The sequence below is a fragment of the Mustela lutreola genome, chromosome 17, assembly GCF_030435805.1.
Source record: "Mustela lutreola isolate mMusLut2 chromosome 17, mMusLut2.pri, whole genome shotgun sequence".
Taxonomy (NCBI): domain Eukaryota; kingdom Metazoa; phylum Chordata; class Mammalia; order Carnivora; family Mustelidae; genus Mustela; species Mustela lutreola.
Window position 1 is genome coordinate 21619307 of NC_081306.1, and position 25731 is coordinate 21645037.

Here is a 25731-nt window from a genome sequence, read left to right on the forward strand (position 1 = left end):
GATGGGGTCTAGGTCAGGGTGGGGGGAGAGGGTCTAATCTGCGAGTGTCTTGAGGGGAGCCCTAGGGATGAATTCTGGGTCATCCTGGCTGGGAACAGGGGCTGGTCTGGGTCCTGCAACCTTGGAGACCGGCCTGGGTGAATCCACCACTCCACTGTGGGGGTAGAAAAAGAATTAGGCCCTGGGCTGGGATGGGGGGTGCTTCGAGGTTAACTGGCTTCTGGAGGGAGGCCCCTCTGCTGTCTCTGTGCTGAGAGCCCAGGATGAAACCGACTGTGGGAGACGGGACAAGGACCAGGTTCCCCTTGGAGGCCGTGCCACCCCACCTCTGCCTCCTCTTGTGGGCTGTTCCAGCTTTCTACTGTCCTGGGGCACTCTCACCACCCCCATCCTCCCATCTCTGCCACAGGGCAAGGGTCTGGTCAGGATCCTTTGGGACACGGCCCCTATCCCCTGGCCTCCCCAAACTTGAGACTGGGGGCAGACATTCAAGAGTGGAAGAGAACAACAGTCTCACATAGGCTAGGAGCCTGAAGGGCGAGTGTTGGGACAGGAGCTGAGAAACTGCCCAGCTGTCACCGTCCCTTCTCCCACCCTGGGCAGGGTGGCAGCTCATGCAGAACTTTCCATGTTGCTGCCAAGCCTCGAAGCGATCTGCCAGGGTGTGGAGGGGGGCATCAGAGAGCGGACGGACGGATGGACATGGACTACAAGTCCGTCCACTGGCCTAGGCCAGGGCCCACAGAGAAAAGCCCATCTTGGGGCAACCACAGGAGGAGGAGAGGGCTGACTTCTCTTCGGGCTGCAGTCAAACACAGACATCCACACCCGCGCGTGCACGATGATCAGCACATGGGAGCCCCAGGAAGGAAAACCGCCGGGCCAGCTCCCCAGGCCCCTTCTGGCCTCAAGGGCCAGGGATCAGACATTGCTCTGAGGTCCCAGAACTGGTCCTGGAGCATCTGTGCGGGGCTGGCGGGGGTAGGGGGAGCCTGATGCAGCTACGCCAAGGTAAGGAGCTCCGAAGGCAGGGCAGGCGGCATGCGCAGGAGGAAAAGGGGTATGTGTGCAAGTCAAAGCCAGAGACCAACTCCCTTCCAATCCAGGGGCCACTGCCCACACAAACTCTGAGGCACACGCACAGGGGACTCGGTGCCTGGCCGGCCTAAGGGCACAGGCTCACAGGGATGGACAGATAGCTGCAGCCTGGGGCCCACTGAGCCAGCCACTGCCTCCCACTCTGGGGAAGATGGTAGAAGGCCAGAAAGACCTGGGGGGGCAAACAACAAAGCTTAGGTGGGAGAAGCCAGGCCAGGGGACCAGAAGGTTCCAGACACGGGCTCAGTAGGGGTCCCAGCAGCTGCACACTCCATGTGCCCGCCCACCTCTTCTGTCCTGCCCGCTGGAGCTACAGGGCTGGCTGCCCAGAGAGCTGTGCCCCTGCCCTCTCCACACCTTCCCCCAGCAGGTGGGCCGGAGGACAAGTTTCAAGAGGCAGGGCTCTCTCCCTGCCTGGCGCACCCAGAGTAAGAGCCCTGTGTCGGGACCTGGGCTGGGCAGCTGGCTCCCCTCCAGTCCTCTCCTGGGACACGTTCAGATTTGCTGCTGGCATCAGAGCTGAGAGATGCTGAATCAGCCTGTGCAGAAAGTAAACTCTCTGAAGCAGGATTTGGAGTCCTTCCCTGCGTGTCCCCGGCTGCGTGCTGAGTGCCAACCCCCCACCCCAGGCAAGCAGGCCCCGCGCCCCAGCCTGGGCCCGCAGGACAAACCACCAGGACCCTGGGAGCCCTGGCCAGGCCAGCAGCATACCTGCAAGCAGGATGGACGCTCAGATAAGGCTGGGGGTCTGTGCAACCTCAGGGAGGGCGGAGCTCTCCAGGGAACACCGGGACAGGAATTTCCCCCAAGCATAGCGGGCACGGCTCAGAGCATCCCAACAACAGCCAGCAGGGGGAGCCCGAGCAGCTATGGGGCGGGGTGGGGGGGGAAGGCGCCCCAGGACCCACGCAGGTGGCGCTTCTGGGTGGGGTGGGCAGGGCGGCATCACTTGAAGAAGATCTTTGGATCTTTGTCCCCTGGGGATGGGGCAGGAGGCTGGCAGGGGGTAGGCCGCCGAAGGTGGGGGAGAGCCTTTCAGTGCTTGTGCAGCAGCCCCTTCTGTGTGTTTTGAGACACTAACAGTTGTTGTCATTCATAAATACACAATTTTATTTGCTATTTTCAGGGGAAACTTAGGCATTAAACTGTAAGCTGATAAAATACGGATACCTAAAAAAGTATAAAAGTATAAATATCCCCTTAGAATAAATTTTAGTGAATTAAAGTCTTAATATCTTTAAATTAAAAAACCACAAGCCTATCTATTATGTCAAGGTCATGAATCAAACGACGCTACGTGGCCAGCAGCGCCCACAGATACACCCCAAGGCCAACGAGGGGCTGCCCCTGCCCCAGGCGCAGGGAGAGGATGGGTCGCCGGGGCCTCAGGGCGCCCTCTAGAAAGGCTGCGATGAATCTGAAGCCAAACATTTAACAACGTACAAGAGACCTTACAGAGAGGAGGAGGTAAGTCCTGGGCGCCAGAGAACCTGGTTCATCAGGTTGTTGGCAAAGAGGAGGGCACAGGCAAGAAGCCTCCGGAAGCACTGGAGACTGAGCACACACGAGCCAGCCCCCCACCCCACCCCACCCCCCCGGCTCTGACAGTCCCCCGACAGCTAGGGAAGGCCTGTCTTCAGAGCAAGCGGGCGGCGTTGTTTACAGGGGTTCTGGTCCCTCTGGCGCCGTGTCCCGCGGGCAGAGCCTGTACAGGGCGCATCTCAAACACCCCAAACCCCAGAGAGAACTGCATAGTTAGACGAAGAAAATGAGCGAGCCGGCAAGAGGGAGAGACTGGTGATGCACTGTAAACATTCGGGTTTCAGCGTGACCTGGAGTCTCGGCTCCGGAAGCCAGGCGGACAGGCCTCCCCACCCCGACCTCCATCCCAGGCGAGACAAAGGCACTGACAAGCAGCAGCTCCCCACAGGCCCACGGCCGGGCCACACCGAACTGCTACCCCCTCTCAATGACGTAATACATCCGTCCGAACGCAGCTGCGTTTGTAGCCGTTTCTAAGGACTAAGCACTCTGGGTAGTCCATCCACACTGGGGAAGAAGGGATGCAAAGTTCTCTTGCCTGGAAAACACAAGTGGAGAAGCCTCGACTGTTCCAGGTGGGGTCAGGCCAGGGGAGCCGGGCTCTGAAGGAGGCCAGGCCTCGGGGGCGAGGCCCGGGAAGTAGTGAACACGCAGAGGCTGCCTCTCTCAGGAGCCACACGCCGCAGCTGCGAGAAATCGCCAACCATTCCTCCAGGGAGGTTGTGTGGACTCCAGGGCCTGGTGCGTGAGTGGACCAGGGCCTGGTGCGTGAGTGGGTGACCAGCGGGCACTGGAGCCTGGGGCCACGGCACTGCAGCCACGTCCTGCCAACAAGGCCCGGGCTCCGTCAGACTGTTTATGTTAGCACCAAGAGCGCTGTCCTTTAAATGACCTTCGGTGATCACAGGGGTTGGCTGGAAGCATCCTGCCTCAGGCCCGTGCAGCCTGGGGAACATGGCACGGGGACACCCACCTGGCCAGCAGGCCTGCTCCAAGTGGGGACGCCCGGCCTCAGCGGGTCCCGTCTCTCACCGCCCACCTCAGAGGCAAAAAGGATCCACACCCAGATCTCTATAGATAAATTGTCAAACACAGGTTTCTTCTCACGGCCAAGCTTCCTCCACATGGCAGATCGTTGCAACTTGGGACAAGATAAAATGCTTCTTCAGTCGACAACACTGTGCTTCTCACATCCTTGAACCCCGTTCTTGCAAAATCTGAAAACGCCAAACACAGACAGTGAGGTCCTGGATGCTGGACGGTGCTGCAGCCAGCCGCCAGCTGGGAGCCACAGGGCCCTGAAGCAAAGCACTGCTCTGGGAGCAGGGCCCAAGACCCCAAGTCCACCTGCAGGGAGCTCAGGGGCCAAGAACAGGCTGAGAGACCCTCGGCTGGGGGCCCCTCCAGATCTCCATCCCAACCTACGGCAGACACAGACGCCCCAGCCTCCCACTTCTGCAGCCAGCCTGTCCCCCACCAGGCGCCTCTAGACCACCTCGGGGAGGCCTGAGACGTGTTGGGGAGGTGCACCTGGGACTTGTCTCCTTATCGAGTGCCCAGAGGTCCCTGGCAGCACCCGCTGATGGTTGCCGCTGCTCTCCTGCAGGGGCCAGAGCCTGGCTGCCAGGCACCAAGTCCTAAGCCTCCAGCCTGGCCAGGTCTGGGCTGCAGACACAGCTGCTACACCGCCAGGGGCCTGGGGGTATGTATCAGCGGGCCCCACCCCAACTTGCTCTCTTTCCTGGTCCCATCACAAACCAAGTCCCCTGGGTGTCCCCTCAGCCCTGCCCCAGTCACACAATCCCTAAGCCTGGGCCCCCAGGACCACCCCATCACTGCCACACCCACCAGTTCAGCCCAAACGCTGCCACTGCCTGGCAGGCCTTGCTGCCTCAAGGCCGCCAGCCTCTCCTCACTGCACCCCGCAGAGTCCCCTGCCTCTTGGCCACCATGCCTGTCCCTGTTCCTCTCATTCCTTAGCGACAGAGAGGGCCCCCAGCCCCCCTCAGCCCTGAGCACGGGTGGAACCTGCAGAACCAGCACATCTGTCGCTGTTTCGACGAACACACGCAGTACAGAACCATGAGATGTGCCCAAGTCCCAGCCTGGCCCAGCGCAGCCAAGACCAGTGCTATATGGCGGCCCGTGCCATCAGCCACGGACAGCTAGCCTCCTGGGGGCATCTTCTGCTTGGATTCCAGAGCTGAGCCACATACAGCTCTGGGGACACTGTTTCTGAGCCCCAGACCTGGGCACAACGTGGGGCTGGGCCCTGGGAGGGGCCAGCTTGCTCACGCCAGGTGCAGGCCCACATAGACCCTCTGGCCAAAAAGCAGCTCCTGGCCACCTGCTCCCAGGCTGGGCGATAGGGGGGATGCCCAGAGCAGCAAGGCCACAGGAGCTGGGCACCGATCACTCACAGTCATGGAGGGCTCATTCGGAACCACTCAAGAAGGCCCAAGCTATTGAGGGCCACTCAGCCTCTGCCCTGGTGCCTTACATACCGCTGTCGACCTCTGGGACTGCACCTGCCACGTCTCAAAGGGCTCCGGAACACCTGGCTGGCATGGCTGCGTGCTCTCCTACCCTCTGCGCCCACCTCCTGGGACCCCACTCTTCTACCTGTAGGATGCACCTCCCGCTGTGATGGGGAAGCAGCGCCCCAGACTGAACGTCCCTCCTTGGCCCGTACCACGACAGGATCTTACGTCTAGTAGGATTTGCCAGCTGGCTGGGAAAGCCCAGGAGGCTCCTGTCAGAGGGATGCGGTCTGGGGAGGGGACCTGGGACTGTCACACACAGGTCCCTGCTATTCCCACAGGGCTGGGCTCAGCCCCACCATCTTCACTGTTTGCTGGGCAAGCTGGGATCTGTGGGCGCCCACGAAGCAGAGTTGTCTCTCACTCAATGGAGGCCCAGCAGAGAACACAGAGTGTCTAAGTCTGCAGGAGAGAGGATGAAGCCCTTGCCCCCAGAACGTGGCCACGCCAGAGGGGCTGCCCCACTGAGTCAGTCCCAAAACTATCTCCTGATGAGGACTGAAAACCAGTCCTAGACCTGTGACAGTCACAGCCCTTCTGCCCGGAACAGAATCTTACCTGGGCCACCGCCCACAGGGGCCCACAGCATCCCCCAGGCAACAACCCCTTGGACAGGCCTGGGGAGGGGAACACTGTCCAGCCAGGTTCCTGTCACAGGCCGGGAGGCGTGCTCAGCAGCCAGCCGGCCAGGTCAGCGTGGCCACTCCGAACAGAGGTGAGCTGCAGATGCAGGCCATGCGTCTGCTTCCAGGGACTGACTGAGCGAGGACAATCAGACACCTCCGTGATCTGAGGTTCTGCATATACTCAATTGATAGCATTAGCTTAAGTCCACATTGCTCTTGACTTTCTCAACGTGGCTACCAGAGAGTCTGAAGAGGCAGGCAGACTCGGGCTGTGTAACTCCTGGACCGTGCTCGTCCAGGCCAGGGCTCGGCAAACTGTCTCAGGGAGCCGGGTGACGAGTGCGTGAGGGCTGGTGGATCAGGAGGCAAGACTGAATACGCTGTATGTGTACGTAGTCACCAAAAAGTGACCGAACACATAATGCCGCTCTCCGTCTGCAGTCCCAGTTCAGACCTCTCACAGCCGGCAGTCAACCTTCTGGGGAATGGCTGGTCACACACTTCCTCCAAGCGGCTCCTAGGACGCAAGCTGAGGGCCCCGAATTGGCACAGCTTGGCCCACGACTAGGGGGTTGGGGGTCTGGAGGGAGCAGGGGGACCCCGTGATCAGCGCGTGGCTCGCCCAGCTGCAACCTGCCCTCTCTGGGCCTTGACTCCCTGTGTGCAAGCTGAGGGCACAGAGCAGGCAGCCCCGGCTCACGGGGAGCATTTGGGCTCCGGACCCATGCAGCAGGGAGCAGCCGGGGCGTGAGGAGCGGCCGGGGCAGAGGGGCGTTTGCGAAGACCCCCCGCACAGGGCAGAGAGACAGAAGGTCATCACAGACCCCCGTCTACCAGCATCCCTCTCCTGAGGCTCGGGGCAGAGGTGCAGCCCTGGCTCTGGGGCTCTGAGCCCATGGCAGAGAAACAGGAGGGCCAGGCCATGTCCCTGCCCATGGACACCAAAGGTGACGAGGGCATTGTAGGGCCCGACGCACAGGGTTCTCAGGCCCCCCAGCTGAGGTCCCAATGCCACCCGCACAGAGACCCTAGAGGAAACAGGCCAGCAGCCCCCACCCCAGACAGGCTGGCTCCACTGCACGTCTACAGTCAGCGTCTAGCGCGGAAGGTTCTCTGTCCACTACAGGAATCAGAAAGCGCAGCGAGGGAAGGCTGGGGGGTCAAGGAGACTAAAGTGAGTGGTCACTAAAGGGTGACAGAGCTCACCATGACATTTACACTTAATCTGAGTCATCCCCATCGTGACCCGCGTCTTCGTCGTCACTCTGGCCCGGCACGCAGCATGCGGCAAGGGAGAAGAAGAGAGGGCAGCGTGAGCGCGGGCTGGGACGGCGCAGCGGCTGGGGAAGGCCACGCACAGAGGCCAGGACCCACCCGTCACCCCCGTGCTGGGTAGTGAAGCAGAGATGGGCCAGTCTCGTGTGGGGGTCCTGGGCCCCAAACCCACACACCCAGACGTGCCATGGAGGGAAACCCTGGCCGGAGATGCCCCCACTGCCTCCAGGCCCGGCGCTCCCAAGGCTCCAGACCTTCCTGCCCTCTTTTTAGTGAAGAGCTGAATCTTGCCCAAACTGCGGTGAGGCCTTTGCTACTGGCCCTGGAATGGCTGTGACCTCCAGGCCACACAGACAGTCTAAGAACATGATCGGGTGGGCTCCACTGGCCGGGGGCCAGAAGTGGCGCTCAGGCAAGTGGACGCTCAGTCACCGATCAGTTCTCTATCGATCTTGTCTGTGTCACCGAACAGTTAAATCCTGCACGGGGAGGCAGGGACACCCCCAGTGGGCAATGTCGTGTATGCCCCCACCTGTCCCAACTCGGCAGAGGAGCCCTGCGCTGACATAGGGCTTGTGGCTCCAGGCCTCAGCCCCACGCTCTCCCTCTCTGTCCCAGTGTCCCCTCAGTAAGTCCTGCAAACACCCCCAGCTCAGCTCGGATGGGCAGATGGGTTTGGGAGGCCCCTGATCTGGCGGAGCTGGTCCACCCTCGTGTGCACCACTGCCCTCACTAAGCTGCCCAACCGATCCCGCTCTGCGCCAGGAGGCTGGCCCCTGGCGCCCTCCGAAGGCGTGGCACTGTACAACCAGGCTGTGTCTGGTATCCCCAGGTCACTGGGCCTGCCTGGCGCTGCGTTCTGGAGGCGCCAACCACGTTCTGCCTCCTGGGGAGCTCCTGCCACTGTCCCCATTTAGGAGCCACAGTGACAGCCATGTTTCAGACCCAGGTATTTTTGGAGAAAAAAGCAGGGCACGTTTTCAAAAGCAAAGGATTTGGGGTCACACCTGGAGCTCCCTCAAAGCAGAGACGCAGCCACAGAGCTCCCGGACTGACAAGAGCGCAGGCGGCCGTCCCGCTCAAGCACAGCGACGAAGACTTCAAGTTCAGAAACCAGAGCTTCCGCAGATGAATATCCCACACCAGGATTCTGCAACTGCTCAGAAAGATGTGGCTCCTCACGACACTTGGGGCCCCTGGGGCGGGGGTCACTTTCCACCCCAGACTCAACAGGAAGCATGTCCCTGGGCTGAGCACCGCCACCCCCCACCGAGTCCTGTCCTGGGCGGCGGGGGAGTGGCCTGGACACGCTGGGTGCCAGACAGTTGCCCCATCGTGAAGACACGGGACCGCTTCATGCTGCCATGAGCCCCGTGAGGACGGCCACCACGGGAAGGTGAACACGCACGGGAACTGTGCTGTTTGCTCCTAAAGCCACACCTCCAAGGAAGGCCCTGAAAGGGTCACAAGGCAGTTCTTGGTCAACAGCACCAACCAGGGGCCACCTGGGGCGGAGGGAGGGAGCGGAGAGTCAGGAAGCATCAGGAGCCCCCAATTTAATGTCATTGTTTATAATGCTCTGGGCTGGCTCCCCTCAGAACTGGCTTCAGGGCTGACAGGCCACCACCAGCCTCCAAGGCCCAGGAGTCCCACCAGGTAGAGCCAGCCCAGGGCAGAAGCATCAGGAGTCTGTGACCCTAGGAGCATGAAGCTAACCTGAAACCCGGCGTGGCTGCCCTGCGTGAACCCTGGGAGCCCCTGCCCTCCTTGGGAGATGGAGGTGCCTGCGCCCACCAGGGAGCCAGTTCAGACAGGGACAGCCCAGACGGAGCCACTACTGAGGAGCCTGGAAATCAGAGCCTCTGCATGATCTGCTGCTCCCTGTCCAAATCAAACACGACCCCCAAGACGTGGTCGGATGTGGCTAAGACAGGGACCACTTGGGAGACCCTACTCTCCAGCCCAGATGTCCCAAGCCCCAGGAAATCCATCCACACTGGCATCGAAACACAAACTTTCAGAAGCAACTCTGCCTGTCCAAAGAGGTGTGGGCAGAGGGCATGGGCTGCAGATGCCACAAGGGCTCGCCTCAAGAGGAGCCCCTGCTCCAAGACCCCTCGCTCTGCCACCTATGGCACTCCCACCACCGCGGCCCGCAGGACCCCCGTGTCGTCCCTGTGGGACTCTGTGGATGCATCGGGCAAGACCTCTCAGGAAGGAGAGCACAAGGCAGACAAGGCCCCCCTGCAGAAGGAGCTAGAGGGTCAGCGGCTGGGCCCAGAATGCCAGCGCCTACCGGCGGTCACCCACCTTGGCTTTCTCACTGGGCTCGCTGGTCGTGCCGTACGGGGAGCTGTGCAGCTCCTTGGAGACCACGCACAGGAACTCAGCCTGGTCTTCGCTCCCGTAGTTGTAGGAAGAGCCGATGCTGACCAGCTGGGAGGAGAGAAGGGCAGCACCATGGGGGCCAGTGCAGCACAAGCCCAGCCCTCCCGCTGGCAGGGACACAGCAGCCCGGGAGCCCATGCTGGGGACACCCAGCACAGCTTGTGGCCAAGAGGTTTCTAATTTCTAATGAAATCCCCACACAGCCGTACACAGCACAGACATGCACACATGCGACCCCATGAGGACACCACGCACGGGACAGGTCATCGCGGCTGGGTCATTCAGCTCTCCCAGACTTTCTGGTGGGCCCTGTGGGAGAGGAGGGCCTGGTGCTGGGAGGTGGGGGTGGGCAGGGGCGGCTGGCTCAGAGCAGGTGGTGAAGTTGAGGCCTTTGGCACAGGGACGATCCCTACGCATAGGCTGAAAACAAGCTCCCAGGGAAAGCCTGAGCTGACCTTCTCCCAGCAGGGCAAGTAACTGGAAAGGGCACACACTCTGGGGTGGGAGGAGAGGGAGGTGCGGGCGCCAGGCTCAAGGAGCCTGAATCTCAGAGATGGACACGGGCAGGACCTCAGGGTGAGCTGGTGTTGGTGGCGTGCAACAGGGACACACACAGCCGACCGGTCTGCTCCAGCCCGCCCCAGAGCCAGCACAGACTCATGTACTTCTGGAAGCAAAATGAGGCCAGAGGGAGCCTCGCACCACAGAGAGGCTTTCCAGGGCAGGATTGCTGAGCTGACGAGTGACTTGAAGGGCCCTCGCTCTTTGGCTGCACACGCTGGAGAAGGCCAGGGGTGGGGGGACCACGAGGCGCAGCGCAGGAAGGATGAGAACAGCGTGGGGGCGGAGGGCAAGGCCGAGCAAGCAGAGTGTGCCGGCCACGCAGCCTATCTGGCCAGAGACGGGAGAGCATGGCGGGCCGGCCGCTGGAGGGTGTGCCCCGGAGAGGTGTCTCCCTGCCTCTCTGGACAGATGTGCCCTGCCCCCTGCAGACCCCGGGGCAGCCGAAGCAACCTCGGAACTTTGTTCTCGCCTGCGCTCACCACGGGCTGACCCCGGGCTTGAAGCCAACACCTGTCAGGGCTCCTACCCCACTGTCCTACAGCAGGCCTGGCTCCTGCTTCTGGGAAGCAGAGCACTCCTCATCAAATGGGACTGGTTCTGGAGTCTCGCGGGCAGGAACTGGGAGAAGCCCATCCTCCAGTGACAACGACTTAGGGACAAGAGAGGAACCTGGCGTGTGAGGGGTCTGGGTCCTGTTCAGGGGACCTAAGGACAAAGCCCTTAGGCTGAGCACAGAGAGGAAGGGAGAGGCCCACGCAGGAGGCAGGAGATTCTCCTCCTCAGCCAGAGAGGTACAGAGGGGCTTTCCTCCCAGCGATGGTGGCCAGGTCAATGCCCTGACGGGTTTGCCTTCTCCGGGCCGCATGGCAAGGGAGGACGCCAGGGGCATGGGAGGGGGCCTCTGTCTCTGCATGGTCGCTGGCACGAGTATAACGAGGTCAGACGCTACCTGGATCCCCAGCACGCAGGCAACACTGTGAAAGGACACGGAGAGCAGTCCTGGTGGACGCAGGGCCCAGCTGCTTACCCTGCTACCCTGCCAGGACCCCCGATGGGAGGGAGAACGCAAACCCTGCAGCTATCTTCGTGACATTTTAAGGGGACTCCAAGCATGCTCTACCACATGACCCACTGTTTCAAAGGACCCAAAGAAAAGATGTGGCCTAATCAGAAGGGAGGCTGGGATGAGCCTGTCATTTCCCACCCTCTCTCCCACGGGACTGCTTGCCACAGCTGGAACCTGCACTGGACAGAAGCAGAAAGTTCAGAGGCCTGAGGGGCCTGGCGAGCCAGGCAGCTGAGACTGGGGCTGGGGGGCCAGGCCGGGTCACAGGTCCAAGCCTTAGTTCCAACCTGCCTGAGGGACAGGAATAGTGGGCACTTTGTGGAAAAGGTGCCCGCGAATGAGTACGCATCCTGGACGTGCTCCTAGGCCACACCTAGTGGGCCACAGCTGCACAGACGGGGAGCCCGGGCTCCACGAAGGGAAGGAGCACTCGCACACCCCTGCATCAGGCCGGCTGAGTGGAAGGCACAGCTGCACCAGAGCCGAGGGCAGGAGAGGGACTGGGGGCCACAGAGCAGCCCCGTTGGGAAGGGCATCTGTGCCAGCCGCAGCATAAAGGAGCCCAAGCCGCCATCTGCTCAGCCAGCGTGGGAGGGGATCTGAGGGGACGGGAAGGTGGGGTCGGGCCAGGACGCACTCAGGCTGTCAATCCCACACGCACGGAGAGGCCAGATGGGAGCGAAGAGAAGAGTCCCCGCAAAGCACGCTCAAGGAAGACGGAGAACTGGGGAAGCGTGGACGGGGACTTCCACGGGGGGCCCTGAGGAACAACTCCACCCGCCCCACCCGAACCCGCGACCAATCCAGTCAGGACAGGGCACAGGCCGCCGTCTGCGAGGTGTCGGAGGACAGTGACAGGCTGCCACAGGCCCCCGACACCTCACGACTGGGCCCCGGGCGTCACCTGCTCGAACTTCCAGCCGTCGGACATGGTGGACACCATCTGCGTGAGCTCCTCCTCCTGGCACTGCAGCACACGATACACGTGCTTCACCGGCACCTGCCAGAGTGAAAGCCACGCCTGAGACAGGCCGCACGTGCCCAGCCTGGGAGCCTGGTCCCCGGGCCCATACCAGGGACAGTCCCACGGGGGACCTGGGGCAGGCTCGCGCCCCTCAGGCTCAGGTCGTGGTGCGCAGAGCGAGCCCAAACGCATCCAGCAAAGCAGAACAGGCTGAACAGGTGATGTTGTCCTCATCCGCCATCAAACATCCTTCTACTTCTAAATCACAAAGTTCCGGGAGTTACGATCCTGAAACCCCAACGTACCCCGAGCTAGATGTGAGCACGCAAGGATGCGGTGACGAACAGGGACAGCTGGGAGGGCCGGCGCAGAGGCCTGCGGAGCCTCAGACCGGGCCCTCCCTCAGGTGAGGCAGCTTCCCCAAAGCTAGTGTGTCCCCCAGTGCGGCGGGCACCCACCCACCGCCCTCCCCTGAGCTGTGTGCTGGGCACACTGCCTGGTGCGCACAGCACCCCGGGGACGTGCCCACTGGCAGCCTGCCCTCACGGCGCTGCTCCTGTGGTGGGAGGTGGCAGTTGTAACGGAGGGCATGCACGTGCCGGGAAGTCAAGGCAGTGGCTCATGCCACAGTGGTCACAACGAGAGGGCACTGTTGCACAGCCCCAGTGTGCTCATTCATGACAAGAATGACCTGGTGCTCCCACCGAAGGCCCTGAGGAGGGGCTCTTCTACCCCCACCATGCAGAGGAGGACTCTGAGGCCAATAGGCCTCAGTGCTGCACGCGTGGGTCAGCCCGTTTATTAAGCAGGGTGACTGGACAGAGGGTAAAGTGGCAGCAAATGGCCACAGATGACCAGGGAGCCGGTGGTCAGTCTCCCGCCTCCTCCGTGGGCCCCTCCCTGCTGTCCTGGTGCCTGAGGGGCACCCAGAGGAGGGAGAGCTGGGGGCACCGTGGCCCGGGACCGGCCACTCTGAGTGGCCAGGCTGTCAGCGAGCCTCTCACAAAGGCTGACAGCTCTAGTTCAGGGCCCACCAGACACCTGGCAGGACAGCCCACGATGGGACAGGGTGGCCAAAGGGCTTCAGGTGGGTGCAGACTCCAGATACCCAAGGCGGCCCTGAAGGCACGTCCAACGCGTGGCATCCCCCCAGAGGTGCTGCTCAGCGGGAGTTGGATTGGCGCTCTGCCAGTTGCTGCGGCGCTGGCGTGTTAGCAAAGATGGACGCCTCAGCCGCGTCGGCACCTCTCTCTGCAGAAGATGACAAACTGGCTCCAGCTCTGCCGACTGGCCAAGTGCACATGGGCTCCCCGAGGGGATCTGCCCCGGAAGGCGGGCACACAGAATGCTGACTGCACCCTCCTCTCCCAGGAAAAGCCAAGACTTCGTGGAACCTACACTGACCTGCAGGACTCCCACCTCCACTGTCTACCCAAGTTCACTGCCAGCCGCAGGCCCTTTGCACTTGCTGCACCCAGTATGCTCCCCGGTATGTCCACACCTGCTCCACACTGGAAGCCTCCCTGGAATTGCCCCCATGGCACTGTCTTATCCCCCTGGAGTGGGGCTCCCACAGGGCTGGCTGGGCAGGAACATGTGAACATACCCAGCTGGCAGAGCCACGGGAGACGGCTAGTGAGCCGGCTGTCAGGCATTAGGATGATTCCCGAGGAAACCCAGTGCGACAGGGCCAGCACTGGGGCCTCCTGCAGAGGCTGTCCCTGGTCAGCGAAAAGGGAGGGCGGGAGCTCTGCCTCCGTGGCAGGCCTTAGAAGCCACAGCCACGGGTCTTACCTGTGATGTTTTGCTGTCTCGTTCTCTAATTTTGTCCTTTACAAGTTTTATTAGTGAGGTGATATTGTAAAACTCTGCTTCCTCCAGTACTCCTAGAATAGAAAAAAGTAATTTCCAGATCCAAGAATAAACCTGCCCCGTCCCTCTGTGGACCCAGCCTGAGCCCAGCCCAGCCCCCAGCAGCTCCTCAGCTCTTCCCCACGGCCGCCGTGCAGACATTGTCGGCTCTCAGTGGGGCACCCCGGGATAAAAGGCAGAGGGCCCATTTCCTGAACACAGCCCTAGCACGTGCCACTCCAGGTGGCCTACCGGGCACACTGTCGCACACGCATCTACTCTGAGCTCTGCCTGGGGCACCCCCGGATGGAACTCAGAGACTTTCCCTCTCGCCCGCGGGTCATCTACTGCCTTTGCAGGAGGCCCGGACGTGGCAGATGGCTTCACGCAGGTCTGTCACTTGGTGCCTCAGTTTCCCCGTCCAACCGGAAGACAGGCTGGTTGAGAGGGCTGCTCCCGGCTCCAGGACTCATGCCTCTCTTCCCAAGGCTGCTGCTTGTGCTGCACCCTTTGAGGGACTCTCCGGGCCCAGGACCCCTCCTGCACATTCTGGAAGGGCCATGCTGGCCGCCCTATCCAGGCCTTGCTCTGTGTGGTGTCCCCACAGTGGCAGTGCTGGCAGCCTGGGGCTGTGGACTCTGCTCAGGCGCATTCTACCCAGGTCCCCAGGCAGCAGGGTCAGAGGAGGAGGCTGGCGGTGGGCAGCCGCACCTCCATTGTCCTTCTCAGGGTGGCGTGTGGCTGTGTAAGTCAGGGAACACGGGCCTGGCACCAGTCTGCCGCTGTCCTCGACACCTGTGGGTGAGAGCTGGGGCGCTCCACATGCTGTGCTCCCAGGGGCAGGCAGGCAGCCATGGCGGCCGCATGGGCCCTTCTGAGCACGCGCTGTTTGAAACTGGCCAGGAGGCCAGGGATGAGGCCGGGGGTGGGGGCCTGTCTGCAGCAAGAGCCTGCCTCTGAGCAAGCCGCCCCAGGAACCGGCTGTGAAGTCCCGGCTTGAACCATACGGCTGTGCCAACAAGACAAAAGAAGGTGCCACACAACGTGAGTGCACATGAGGGCCAAAAGGTGCAGGCTCCGTGCTGGAGGCCAGGAAGGAAACTGACCCGGAGGCAGCAAGAGTGCAAGGAGTGAGCCCAGTGCAGTCCCGCGGTGGCTACAGGACCGCAGTCCAGCAGAAGCCAGAGTCCACACGGAGTGGAAGAGCCTGGACCGCTCAGGGCCGCGGATGCGTGAGGCTCCCCACTCGCCGTGCCCAGTGCCGGAGTGCGGCGGCACAGACGGCACTCAGAGGTGAGGCTGCAGATGGCCCTGGGAGGAGCGTGCCCGGGGCTTACCCAGCAGCCGCATCCCATGCTGTGCGAGCCAAAGTTGCTGTGAGCGGGAGCGCTAGCCCCAGCGGCATCGCTCGCCAGGCTCCTGATGCGGCCCAGAGCCTATGGGCAGTCTTCACCTCCCGGAGACCAGTGACCACTGCCCTGTGGATCACGGGAGAGAGGCAGCCGAGAGCCAGGGAGGGGATGTGGGCACCGGGGATCTCTGCAGGGGAAGGTGTGTCGGGCCTGCTCCTCGCACCCCTGTCGCTCGGGCTCCGAGGGGTCTGTGTCAAGTGACCAGTCAGCTTGTCCACTGGGCGCCTGGCCCCAACTCACCTTCCTCTGCGAGGTCTTTGTTGACGACCAGTTTCCCGTGTCTCAGGTAGTTCAGCACGGGCCCAAAGTAGGTGGGGTCTCTGTCGATTAAATAGGCCCCCGTTTCATCCTACGAGGAAGAGAGCATCCTGAGTCCTGGAGGGCAAGGCAAGGGTCCCCCAAGTGACACCAGGCCAGGCCGCACAGAGATGGCTGTAGAGGCACGCAGGTCCTGTGTCCCTTACCCCACAGGCAGACGGCCACGGCACTTCGGGAGGCAGCTGTGCACACCTCTGGCAGTTGGCAGCCTCGCACCCTCGTCTGTCGCCACCTCATGTCTCGGCCAAGTTCACCTCCCTTTATGTACTGGGCAGCATGGTGACAGTGGCTCAAGGCATGGTTTGGCCTCTGTGCGGCTCAACGCTGCCCAGCACGAAGGACCTAACACACACTCTCCCCCTGGGCACCTGTGGCAGGGACTTCTCATCGGGGGAGGGGATCAGAGAGGCACACAGAACCGTGTGGAGAGGCCTGTCTTCCACGGCAAGGTGGCCCCAAAGCCTCCCAGAGATTGCTGACCAAATGAGCAAGGACACTGCACACCTGCCATGGGTCTGCTGGGCAGGGCCTGGCCCAGGCTGCCTTACTGTGGGGCAGTCCTGCAAGGACAGACCACACAGCAGCTGCATGGCCGCCAGTGCCCTCGGTGGGTCCTGCATTTCCCGTGAGCCCACCTCCCCTCCCCGTGGCCCCAGGGAGGCCTCCGAGACAATAGGGTGACTCCATGAGTCAATGGAGCGGTCGGTGTGGTGGGCTCTGGGGGACCCTCAGCAGGAGCATGACCAGCTGAGACAGTGTGACATGCAGAAGGCAGTGTGTCAGCACCTCTGCAGGGCGAGCATAGTGGTGGGAACACCTGGAGCTCTTGGGTGTCTGTGCCTATGGACACCGGCCACAGACCCAGGGCAGCGGGAAGTGTCCTAACCGTAAAGCAATAGGCCACATGAGGGACCTACTTCTCACCCACATGTGCCAGAGGCTTCCTGACACCCCCCCCACCCCCGCTGCAGACCTGCTCTTCTTATATTAAGTCAGTTAGGGCTCTGGATGTGGGCGTGCTGTGACCTGGACCCTTGATGCTCAGTGGGCAGGACCCGGGCACTCAGCCCAACTTCCTGGCAAGAGAGGCCATGGCCTGCTCCCCTGTGGGCTTCTGTTCCCCAAGGTGCTGTCCCAACCACACACAGACTTCCTGAGTTCATCCTCGTGCTCGACCCCCTCCACCCTGCCATGGACCCCTGCCTCCCATCTCTCTGGACCCCTACCATTCTCTGAGCAAGACCAAGGAACTTCTGGAGGAAGGATGCTCTACCAGTCTCCCTACTGGCAAAAAGTGGCCATGAAGTCGGGGGCTTGTCCCAACCCTGGCTCAGGTGTGAAAAGAGCCCAGTGCAAGACATCTGTGTCACCAAGCTCAGGATGACCCAACGGCTCACCACTACCTTGACAGCTGGCAGAAGGACAAGATCAGACAGGGACAGGGCTCGTGTCTGCCCTCAGGGCACCCAGGGAACCTCCTCGTCACACTGGGCCCAGGTCCCAGCGGACCCAGACTAGGGGCCCAAGAGGACCATCACAGTAGGCCTGAGCTCCGGCAGGTCGAGGCAGCATGCGCTCAGCCCTGCGACTGTCTTCATGTTGGCACCACTGTGCCGGCCCTGGAGGGAAGGCGGCTCCACTAACCAGTAGACCACCAACGCTGCCAGCCGCGGAGGGACACGCGGAGCCCGCATCCCGAGGCTGCCCAGGGGGCCCACAGTCGTGGACCCAGAACGGCGGGTTCGCTGAATGGCCTTGTGTGGCAGGCTGTGCCCTGAGTCATCTGACACCGGGGACGTGCCACCCCCTACCGGTGACAAGCCGGCCTGCCCAGCCCTGCCACCGAGGAGCAGCACTTACAGAAACTCAACAGTGGTTTCTTCCATGGAGGCCCGCCGAGGCTCTCGGACCGATTCCTTCCTGGGACTTTGTTTGGCTCTGATGGAGTCCGAGGTTAGGCGGGGCCAGGCGGCAGCATCAGGACGCCCTACTCTCTGTACTCAGACCTGTGCTTGTCGCGGGGGTGGGGGTAGGGGGGGTGGGGGGGTGGGTTCAGCCTCCACAGCAAATGCGGGGGCCCCAACGCCAAGACCCCAAAACCCCAAGACCCCACTGGGCTTTATCTCAGAGGCTCACAGACTCTCGCCGAGATGCGCAGAGTCTGGAAAAAGCTGACACGGCCCCTCACCGGCTGAGCTGGGCGTGCAGCCCTGGGGCCTCCCACCCACAGCAGAAATAAGGAGAAACACACAACCCAGAAAGAAGAAACAAACAAAAAAAACCCAATTCAGAATATAAATCTCGGGCTCACTTCTGCAAAAGCCCAGAGAACAGCATTTCGGTGCCACCTACACTGGCGACGGGTGTGTGAGTGGGGGGCAGCAAGGGCCGTACACAGTCAGCTCCACCGTGTCCGCACGCGCCGCGGGGACCCCGGTCTGCTCACACTGGCAATGGACAGCAGGGAACGGGAGCAGGACACAAACTCTGGCTGGTGGGAAGACTTGCGAGTCCCTCGTTTCCTCTTGCCATCCTGTCCTTGGTTTATGCAAGTGTGTGCTACATGTATTGAGTGGCCAGCTTTGTGTGTTTTTTGTAAAAGAGCCTGAATTAAGCCTCCTTTCTTGACAAATCATTTCCCTCTGTTGACCTTCCCCACTTCTCACTGAATTAGCGTCTGACCTACTTGTGAAGTGCCAGCTTTAAAAATACACATGCACCTTAAAAACTTGAAACAGGGGACGGTGGCCCTGGCTTAGAGATACGTAATGAGGGCCAACTCCCCACAGACTGTCAGTCCGCAAGCTGCTGGGAGCAGGGCAGCCCGAGGATGTCTGGGTCGCCTGGATCCCTCTCCTAGGGAGACCTACTCCAAGGCCAAGCTGCTGGCCTGCACGGCAAGTCTGAAGTCTGGACCCCTAAGCTTGGGCTGCTGGGCCACTGGCACCAGGCAGGGAGGTGGCCAGGCCGGAGATCACGCCCTGGCCATGGGCCCCGCGTGCAGAGTCATTTCTCCGAGAGGAGCCAGTGAGCAAAGGTAAGGCCAAGCCCACATCACATGCTCTCGTAGGAGACACCTAACTGTGGCCCCAACAAGGACGGAGGCAGAGAGGACATTCCTCACTTGAACCTCCTATCCCCTCCCCACCCTGGCCTGTTCTTTCCTTTCCGGGCCTACTCAGCATCCTCAGCCCACACCGCTGGTTAGGAAACAACGTTCTGCAAGGGGCAGAAACACACCTGCGCCCCTCGGGAGGCAGCCCCCAAGACCTAGGGTCTCCCCACTCACTCTGCACCCAGAAGTAAAACTTCTGGCCATGAGGGGCAGGGGGCAGGATCGCACACACTGCCCAGCAAAGCACCATGGGTAAGGCGGGGGCTGCTTGTCCCTCAGGGCCAGCCGGTCCTGGAAATGGTGATTAGGAGTGAGGGTCAGGGATGCCGAACTCTCCCCAAGATTCTAAATGGACAAGAGCTCTGGGAGCGCGCGCTCTGTGGAGCCTCTGCACTTGGCCCCATTCCACCACCTCCAGGGCCTCCACAAACACGCCGGGAAGCAGGACTCTGCCACCACCTTGTTGCGGGAGGAAAAGCACAGCCACTGGAGCCTGGAAATGAGGAGGGCTGAGTGTCCTGAGCTAAATGGGAGAAAAATTCTGTCACATCTCCCTGTGAAAATCTAAATGTAAATGCACAGAATTCTCTGTGCACCGACATCTGCGATCAACCTAATTAGAAATACTCAGCTTTTACCCTAAAATGATTCGTTTCGAGGGACTGTTCCAAATTTGCACAAGAAACCTTCAACTTCCACCCTCTCCTCTGTTTCATTTTCTACAGTCCGTCAAACCCTCCATCCAGGAGAGGCCTGGGATGTCACCAATTAAAAAGGAGAGGCAGAGACCCGGAGACCAGAGAGAGCTGTGGCCTGGGATCCACCAGGGCAGGCCCCTGCGCTGCCGGGAGTGTCAGCGGGCTCTAACTACGCGTTCCCTGCGCGAGCCCCCAAGACACCCGTGTGTGCTGAGATCAGGCGCACTCCCACTCCCTTGCCCACCAGGGGCTGAGGCAAAGGTGCGCACGTCCGGGTTCCGGGTCATTTCCAACCTCAGTGCCGGCCCTGGCAACAAACCTCCTCAGACCTCCAACAGCACCCAGCTCCCAGGGCCCTGACCCCCAGAGTGTCCCAATTTAGGATGGCATACACGACTCAGATGAGGCTCGCCCAGACGCAAACAGGGGGGCCTGAATGAAAGGACCCCCGCAAGGCCCAGGCTCCTCCTGCAGCAAGTATGTCTCAGAGTCAGCTACGGCAGGTCCCCTGGGACCCCAGGAACCTGTGGGGGTGGTTCAGAGTGACCCACTCAGTGTGGCAGGACTGGGGGCGCTGACAGCAAATGCCAGGTCACCTGTGCATACACAGGGGCTGGGTCACCCTGGGGCCAAGGGACAGTCCTGGGCAAGGTGCTCAGTGGACTGGCCAGCCCAAGAGCCAGCCATCAGAGTCACAGCTGCTGTGAACGTTCATGTCACAAAGCCAGGGACAGAGTGTCTGCCAGGCCTTTGCAGGTGCTCCCCTCCCTAGAAGGTCTAGCCTCAGAACATCTGCACCTAAGTCCTCTACACATGTCACATTACTGACTCTGGGGTGAGTGTGTGTGTTTAACATAAATCTGCTGGCACGAGAAAGCCAGCTAGTGACAGAAACGGCGGGGGGGGGGGGGGCGCACCACAATCACCTAGGGCAGAAGCACCACACAGCGACTGACCCAGGGTCCCCGGCTGCAACGCCCCCCGGCCACCTCAGAGGGGAGGCCTCCTCAAGCCCAGAGCCCCCAGGTCCCCAGGCGCCACGCTGCCCCCACCTCACGCCTAGCGCACTGCTCCTGGGAGGCCCTCGAGCCTGCCCCGCCAGCTGTCCCCGCAGCCACCGCCCTGCTGGCTCCAAGACGGCCTCTGCTCTCTTCCCACACCCAGTCCCATGGGCAGATCTGGTGCGGAGTTCACCCTTCCTTCTTGCTGGGGCCGAAGGGCAGGCCTGTGGCTCCTCTGCTACCTCGCCGCACCTCCCCCCTCCTTGCCCACTGCACAGTGCTGGGGCTCAGCCAGTGCCCCTGCGGCCTGCCTCTCCCTGACGTGTTTCCAGAAACCCACCTCAGTCTCTCTGCTGGAGCTGACCCAGCTCACCACCTCCACAACTGGGGCCACCCAAGCCTGACTGGCAAAACCAGGCCAAGATCCAGAAGCCCAACAGCCGAGGAAACTAGAACCCACTGGAATGCGGATGATGGGAAGAGACACTCGTGCACACCCACACGTGGACGCCTCCAGCCCATTCTGAACACGCGGGCAGATGGACTGGAACCCTGGAGTATGCTCACCAGGCTCAAAGACCTCGTTTCTTGCAAGAAAACTCGCTGGCTGCCCAGGAAGCTGTGTCCCTCCCTGACGCCCAGGCTCCAGAGCTGGGAAGCCGCCCTCAGGCCTGTCCTCAGCTCGGCCAGGAGCTCTGGGTGGAAGAGACCAACACGGAGGGCCGGAGGACAGGAGGACGGGGCTCGCACACAGCGTTCGAGGCTGGCAGCGCAGACCAGACTGTGCGGAAATTCAGAGGCCGCATGCACGACACAAGCCGCAGTGAGGACAAATTCCGAAGCAGAGAGGAAAGCGCCCTCTCTAAGAACAAAACAGGGAGCAGTGTGAGGCACCTGCTGCTACAAGGACCCCGCACGGAGCCCTAAGCGGGCTGGTGTGGCCCGCACCGTCTTCCTCAACCCTCACAACTCCTCCGTACCAGCGTTGCACAGCGAGTTAAGTTCTGGTAAAGGTCCAAGTCAGGCCCAAGTCCCCAGTCTCGCTCTGCCACCAGAGAAGACGCCCCGTCTCCCAGTATCCACAGCACACCGGCACCAGCCCGGATGTTTCTGGAGCTCTGCAGCCCAGGGGGAGCCCCCCAGCCACGCACAAACCTCCCTCGGTGCAGAGCCGGCTCCTTTACGGGACTTTAGGGACTGCTGACCTGCAGCGGCCCTGGAAGGGAGCTGTGAGCACCCAGCCGCGGGTGAGAGCAGCCACGGACACCCTGTCAATGAGCCGGAATGAAACTCGATTAGCAGCATCAGCCAGGTGGGCCACGGGGTCCTGTGGTTGAGGATGTGGCTCTGAGCATAGCTCCAAACCAAGCCTAGTCGCCATGCAGGGCAGAAAGAGGAAGTGCAGTGATGACCCTTTCCGCCTGGGCTGCCCTCAGGCAGCTGACGGCAGGGACAGCTGCAGGTCCATGTCTGATAACCTAGAGAGAGCTCTTCTCCCTTAATGCAAGTCCTTTCCCAGGATGGTCTGGACTAGACTGGACTCACAGGCTGCTTCGGGTCTGGGGCTGTCCACTCAGGTGCCCCGTGGAGACGTACCGTGGGCTCTGCCAGCGAGCACCTGCTGCACAGCGGGGAGGCGGGGGCCCCTCCCTCGGCCTGGGTCCTAGGCCAACCACGGCACGTGGCCAGGGCTAAGAACATGCTCAGAGCCACATCCTTGACCACAGTGGGAAATGAAATGCACCAGAGTCTCCGGTCACCCACTCCGGGCCTCAGACAGGACAACACGGCTCTCACGGGTGCCCGGGATGCCCTTCGGAATTTGAGAAGTTAGCCTTTCGTCTCTGACTTAGTTCCCTGGAGCATAATCTGCTCTTTCCACTCTAAGGAATCCCCACTTCTCTTGCCAAGCAACTTAAAAGTTTGTACTTCCACCCACATCCCTCATCGCTTGGCCGTGCCTGTAAACTCCCTTCCACTCTCTCTCCAATCCCAGCACTCTTGCCAACACCAAGCGCACCCAGAGTGAGCCCAGGCAAAGAGCTGCAAGTGACAGGTCACCAGAGGCGCTGTGATGGCCCCACCCCTCAAAGACCCATCTGCGCCACAGTATCTGCAAGGACAAAAGCTCAGGTTTTCTCTAGGCCTGGCTCAGGCAGCACGGAACCCACCTCAAATCCTACTTAATCTGAGTGGTTTCCAACCACCAAGCAGCAGTATTTCCTGTTTCAACTCCTAGAGCATCTCCACACCGAAACAGGGGCTGATTCAGCTTGGAACAAATGCTACCCTGTTTTCAGCTGTGCCCGATGGGCCAGGTACCATGGAATCCAAAGAGACTTAACCCAAATGAATCACACATCAAGCATTCACCAAGCACTTCCAGGAAGGAGTGTCACACCCCGCCCGCCCCTTACGAGAACCTGGGAGAAAGATGACCCAGACAGCAGGGGGGCAGAGGCTGAAATGAACACCCCAGACGCAGCCCCACTGAGGAAGTGAGAATTCATACTTGACCGGTCTACAGAGAGCTGCACAGCAGCCATGGGGCTAGAGTCAGCACTGAGACAGGAGGGTAAGCGTTTGGAGCCCAGAGCTGGTCTCAGGCTTAGTTCCAAGAGAGGGAACACGGCCTTAGGGGTAGGGGGACTACCCTGCTCCCCACCTCTTCCCTAACAACCTGTTCATGGCCTTCAGAAAACATTCCATCACTCCACCTCTCCCACAGGCTCCCGCAGTATTTAAGAGCAGGCTCCAGGCACTTTCCCAATGAATTTCAACCCATCAGGCTCCCAAAAGGTTCCTGGTCTCCCCTTCCATGGAAAACACCCCCCCCCCCCCGCCCCAATTTCCCCACTCAACCCCTATCCAAGCACCAGCTTGCTGGAGCCCAGGAGCTCAATAAACACTCGCCAGGTGCCCAGCAGGAACCTTCCACCAGGTCTGTGCTGACGTCCAGCCCTAGGGACATCTGTCAGGTATGCTTTCATCCATTTTAACTATGAAGTGAGGGCTTCGAGGTTTCTACAAGTGAATCAACATCCTGTTTCTCTTCCATCATGTCATAATCACTGGTTGTCCCACTCCTCCAAACACCCCTTCCCCTCCGCCCTCAGCCTCCACTTCCTCTCACACGGGGTCTAATTATCTAGGAGTGAATCCCTGGGACATTCTTTCATCAGAGAGGCAGAGCGGGGGAAACGGCACTGAGGAGACCCAGTATCTTACACGTTGCAGCTCATCTGAAGTAAAGAACTCACTCTCTGGCCCTGACCGATGTGAATCAGCATTACTCTTTCTGGCAAACTCCCATTACGCTCGACAAAAACTCACGCTTATTCACTAACAACTATCCTATGAGACAGAAACTGTATCTATCTGCTGCATTTCCTTCGTGTTCTAAATTTCACTCTTAAAACCTGCAGATCAAATGCGGGGAAGCGCCCGACAGTGACAAGAAGCAACCGCACCAGATGCGTTCCAGTGGATTAATTACCTCCCCCAAGAGGCTGTTATTACAGTAAGCATGTTTTTTTTTTTTTAAGTCGTTTTGAGACAGTAAAACGAAGGCACGAAAGGACTTAACTGCGAGGGCTATCGTTCGTTGGCTCTGAATCAATTGTTTTAGTGAACAGAGAGACTGGGCCTCAAAAAAGAAAAAAAAAATGCAATGGACAAGAGAAATTTAAAAAAATCGGATTCAATCTACAAAACAGGAACTCTCGAGTAGAATTCCCAGTGAATGACCACTGTGGCCCCGGGTTTTAACACCAAGCAAGCAACCAACCAACAGTAAAACGTACACTCTCACCATGAAAGGAAAATCACAGCAAACAAAAGCCTATTTCTGTCCTGGAGAGGTCTGCCATTTTCTGGGAGGTCAGTTCTCCACCAGCGGAGAGAGCTGGGTCAACCCGGTGGAAGCAGCTGGGGGCAGCGGCGTGGGCAGGGGGACGAGTGGAGCGCTGGCATCTCAAACCCTGATTTCTGCCAAGGACAAGTGGTCTTGTGGTGGCTCAGGAGCTCGCCTTTCCTTATCGTAAGGTCACGCCACCAGGAGGATGGGTTCCGTCAGCCTTCCCAAACTTGAAGAGGGAGCTGCATCTCTCTGGGAAGACTTGTGCCTGGCAAGCTTTGAGCCGGCGAGGCACAAAGCCAAGTGTAATTATGTACGCTCCACTGAGAAGACCCAGGAAAGTTAGAAGGTTGTGAACCGCCTGGGATAAATATAGGTGACAACTACTCTTTCGACTGAGCCTTTCCCAAGTCTCAGCCGGTACAGATCCTGAGCCGCTCTTCTCAGCCACAAAGGGTCTCACAAAGGGAATAATACAGTTTCCATTACCATCAGCACCACCGGAGGAGCCCTTAATGCAAGACAAGCTCTCCTTTCGGGAGGCCGGTGGGGACGCAGCCCGGAAAAACATCCCTACCTGGTCCCTCCTTGCCACCCCTCGGCCCGCGCAACCTTCGCTTTGAGAAATTACTCCACGGACGGCTCCTTCTGCGAGTGCTGAGTGGGCGCGTGTTGTGGCTGTAAACGACGGAGCGCCAACTCTCTAAATGCAAGTCACTGGGAAAGGCAGGTCACCCGTGTCAACACCCCCCCCCCCCCCCCGCCAACGTGAAGGCAAACGTCTGGAATGCGAGAAGATGAGGAGGAGGCCAGGAATCTCCGATTCCAGGGCCACGAAGTACACGGGGACACAGACGAGGCGCTCCCACGGGGGAAAAGAAAGTGGATCCCCAGCAAGGTCCGGGGCGTGGGAAAGCTCCGCCGGGGGGCGGAGGGGGCGAGAGCGAGCCGAGGCGGGCCGGCCGCGCGTCCTCCAGGGCGGTGCGCGCCCGGGCAACCAGCCGCGGCCTCCCCGGCCCGGGACGGGGAGTCGGGCGGCCCTCACCTTGTCCGAGTCCAGGTCGGGGTCGGCCTGGCACAGACGGTACAGGAAGGATTTCGGGTCCCGGCACAGCGTCTGCCGGGTGGTGAGGAAGTAGGTGCCGCCGACGTTGAGCCGGACCCACTTGGACACCCCGCCGGGGCGCTGGGTCAGGGCGCCGAGCCCCGCGCTGCAGCGGCGGCACAGGCCGGCCCCCAGCCCCGCCCCGAGGCCGCCCGGGGCCAGCGGCAGCACCTCGCAGTGATTCTCCGCCATGATCCCAGCAAGCCCCGCCACAGATCCTCCCCACCGGAAGCGTCCGGCCTTTAATACCGTCCTCCTCGCTCTGTCCCGCCCACGGGTCCGCCCTCATAAAGCGCCCGCCCTGGTGTCACG

At 60.9% G+C, this 25731-nt stretch overlaps 1 protein-coding gene across 1 annotated transcript; it reads right to left on the reverse strand.

The window, feature by feature from the left end:
* Positions 1 to 2284: 2284 nt before the first annotated feature.
* On the reverse strand, positions 2285 to 25647 carry KCTD5 (potassium channel tetramerization domain containing 5). Its single transcript, XM_059155083.1, has 6 exons — positions 25360 to 25647; positions 15567 to 15675; positions 13858 to 13949; positions 12004 to 12099; positions 9392 to 9517; positions 2285 to 3857 (listed from the first exon to the last, which is right to left on the reverse strand). The coding sequence occupies exons 1-6, from the start codon at positions 25609 to 25611 to the stop codon at positions 3828 to 3830; spliced, it is 705 nt and encodes a 234-aa protein (XP_059011066.1). The 5' UTR covers positions 25612 to 25647; the 3' UTR covers positions 2285 to 3827.
* Positions 25648 to 25731: the final 84 nt, after the last annotated feature.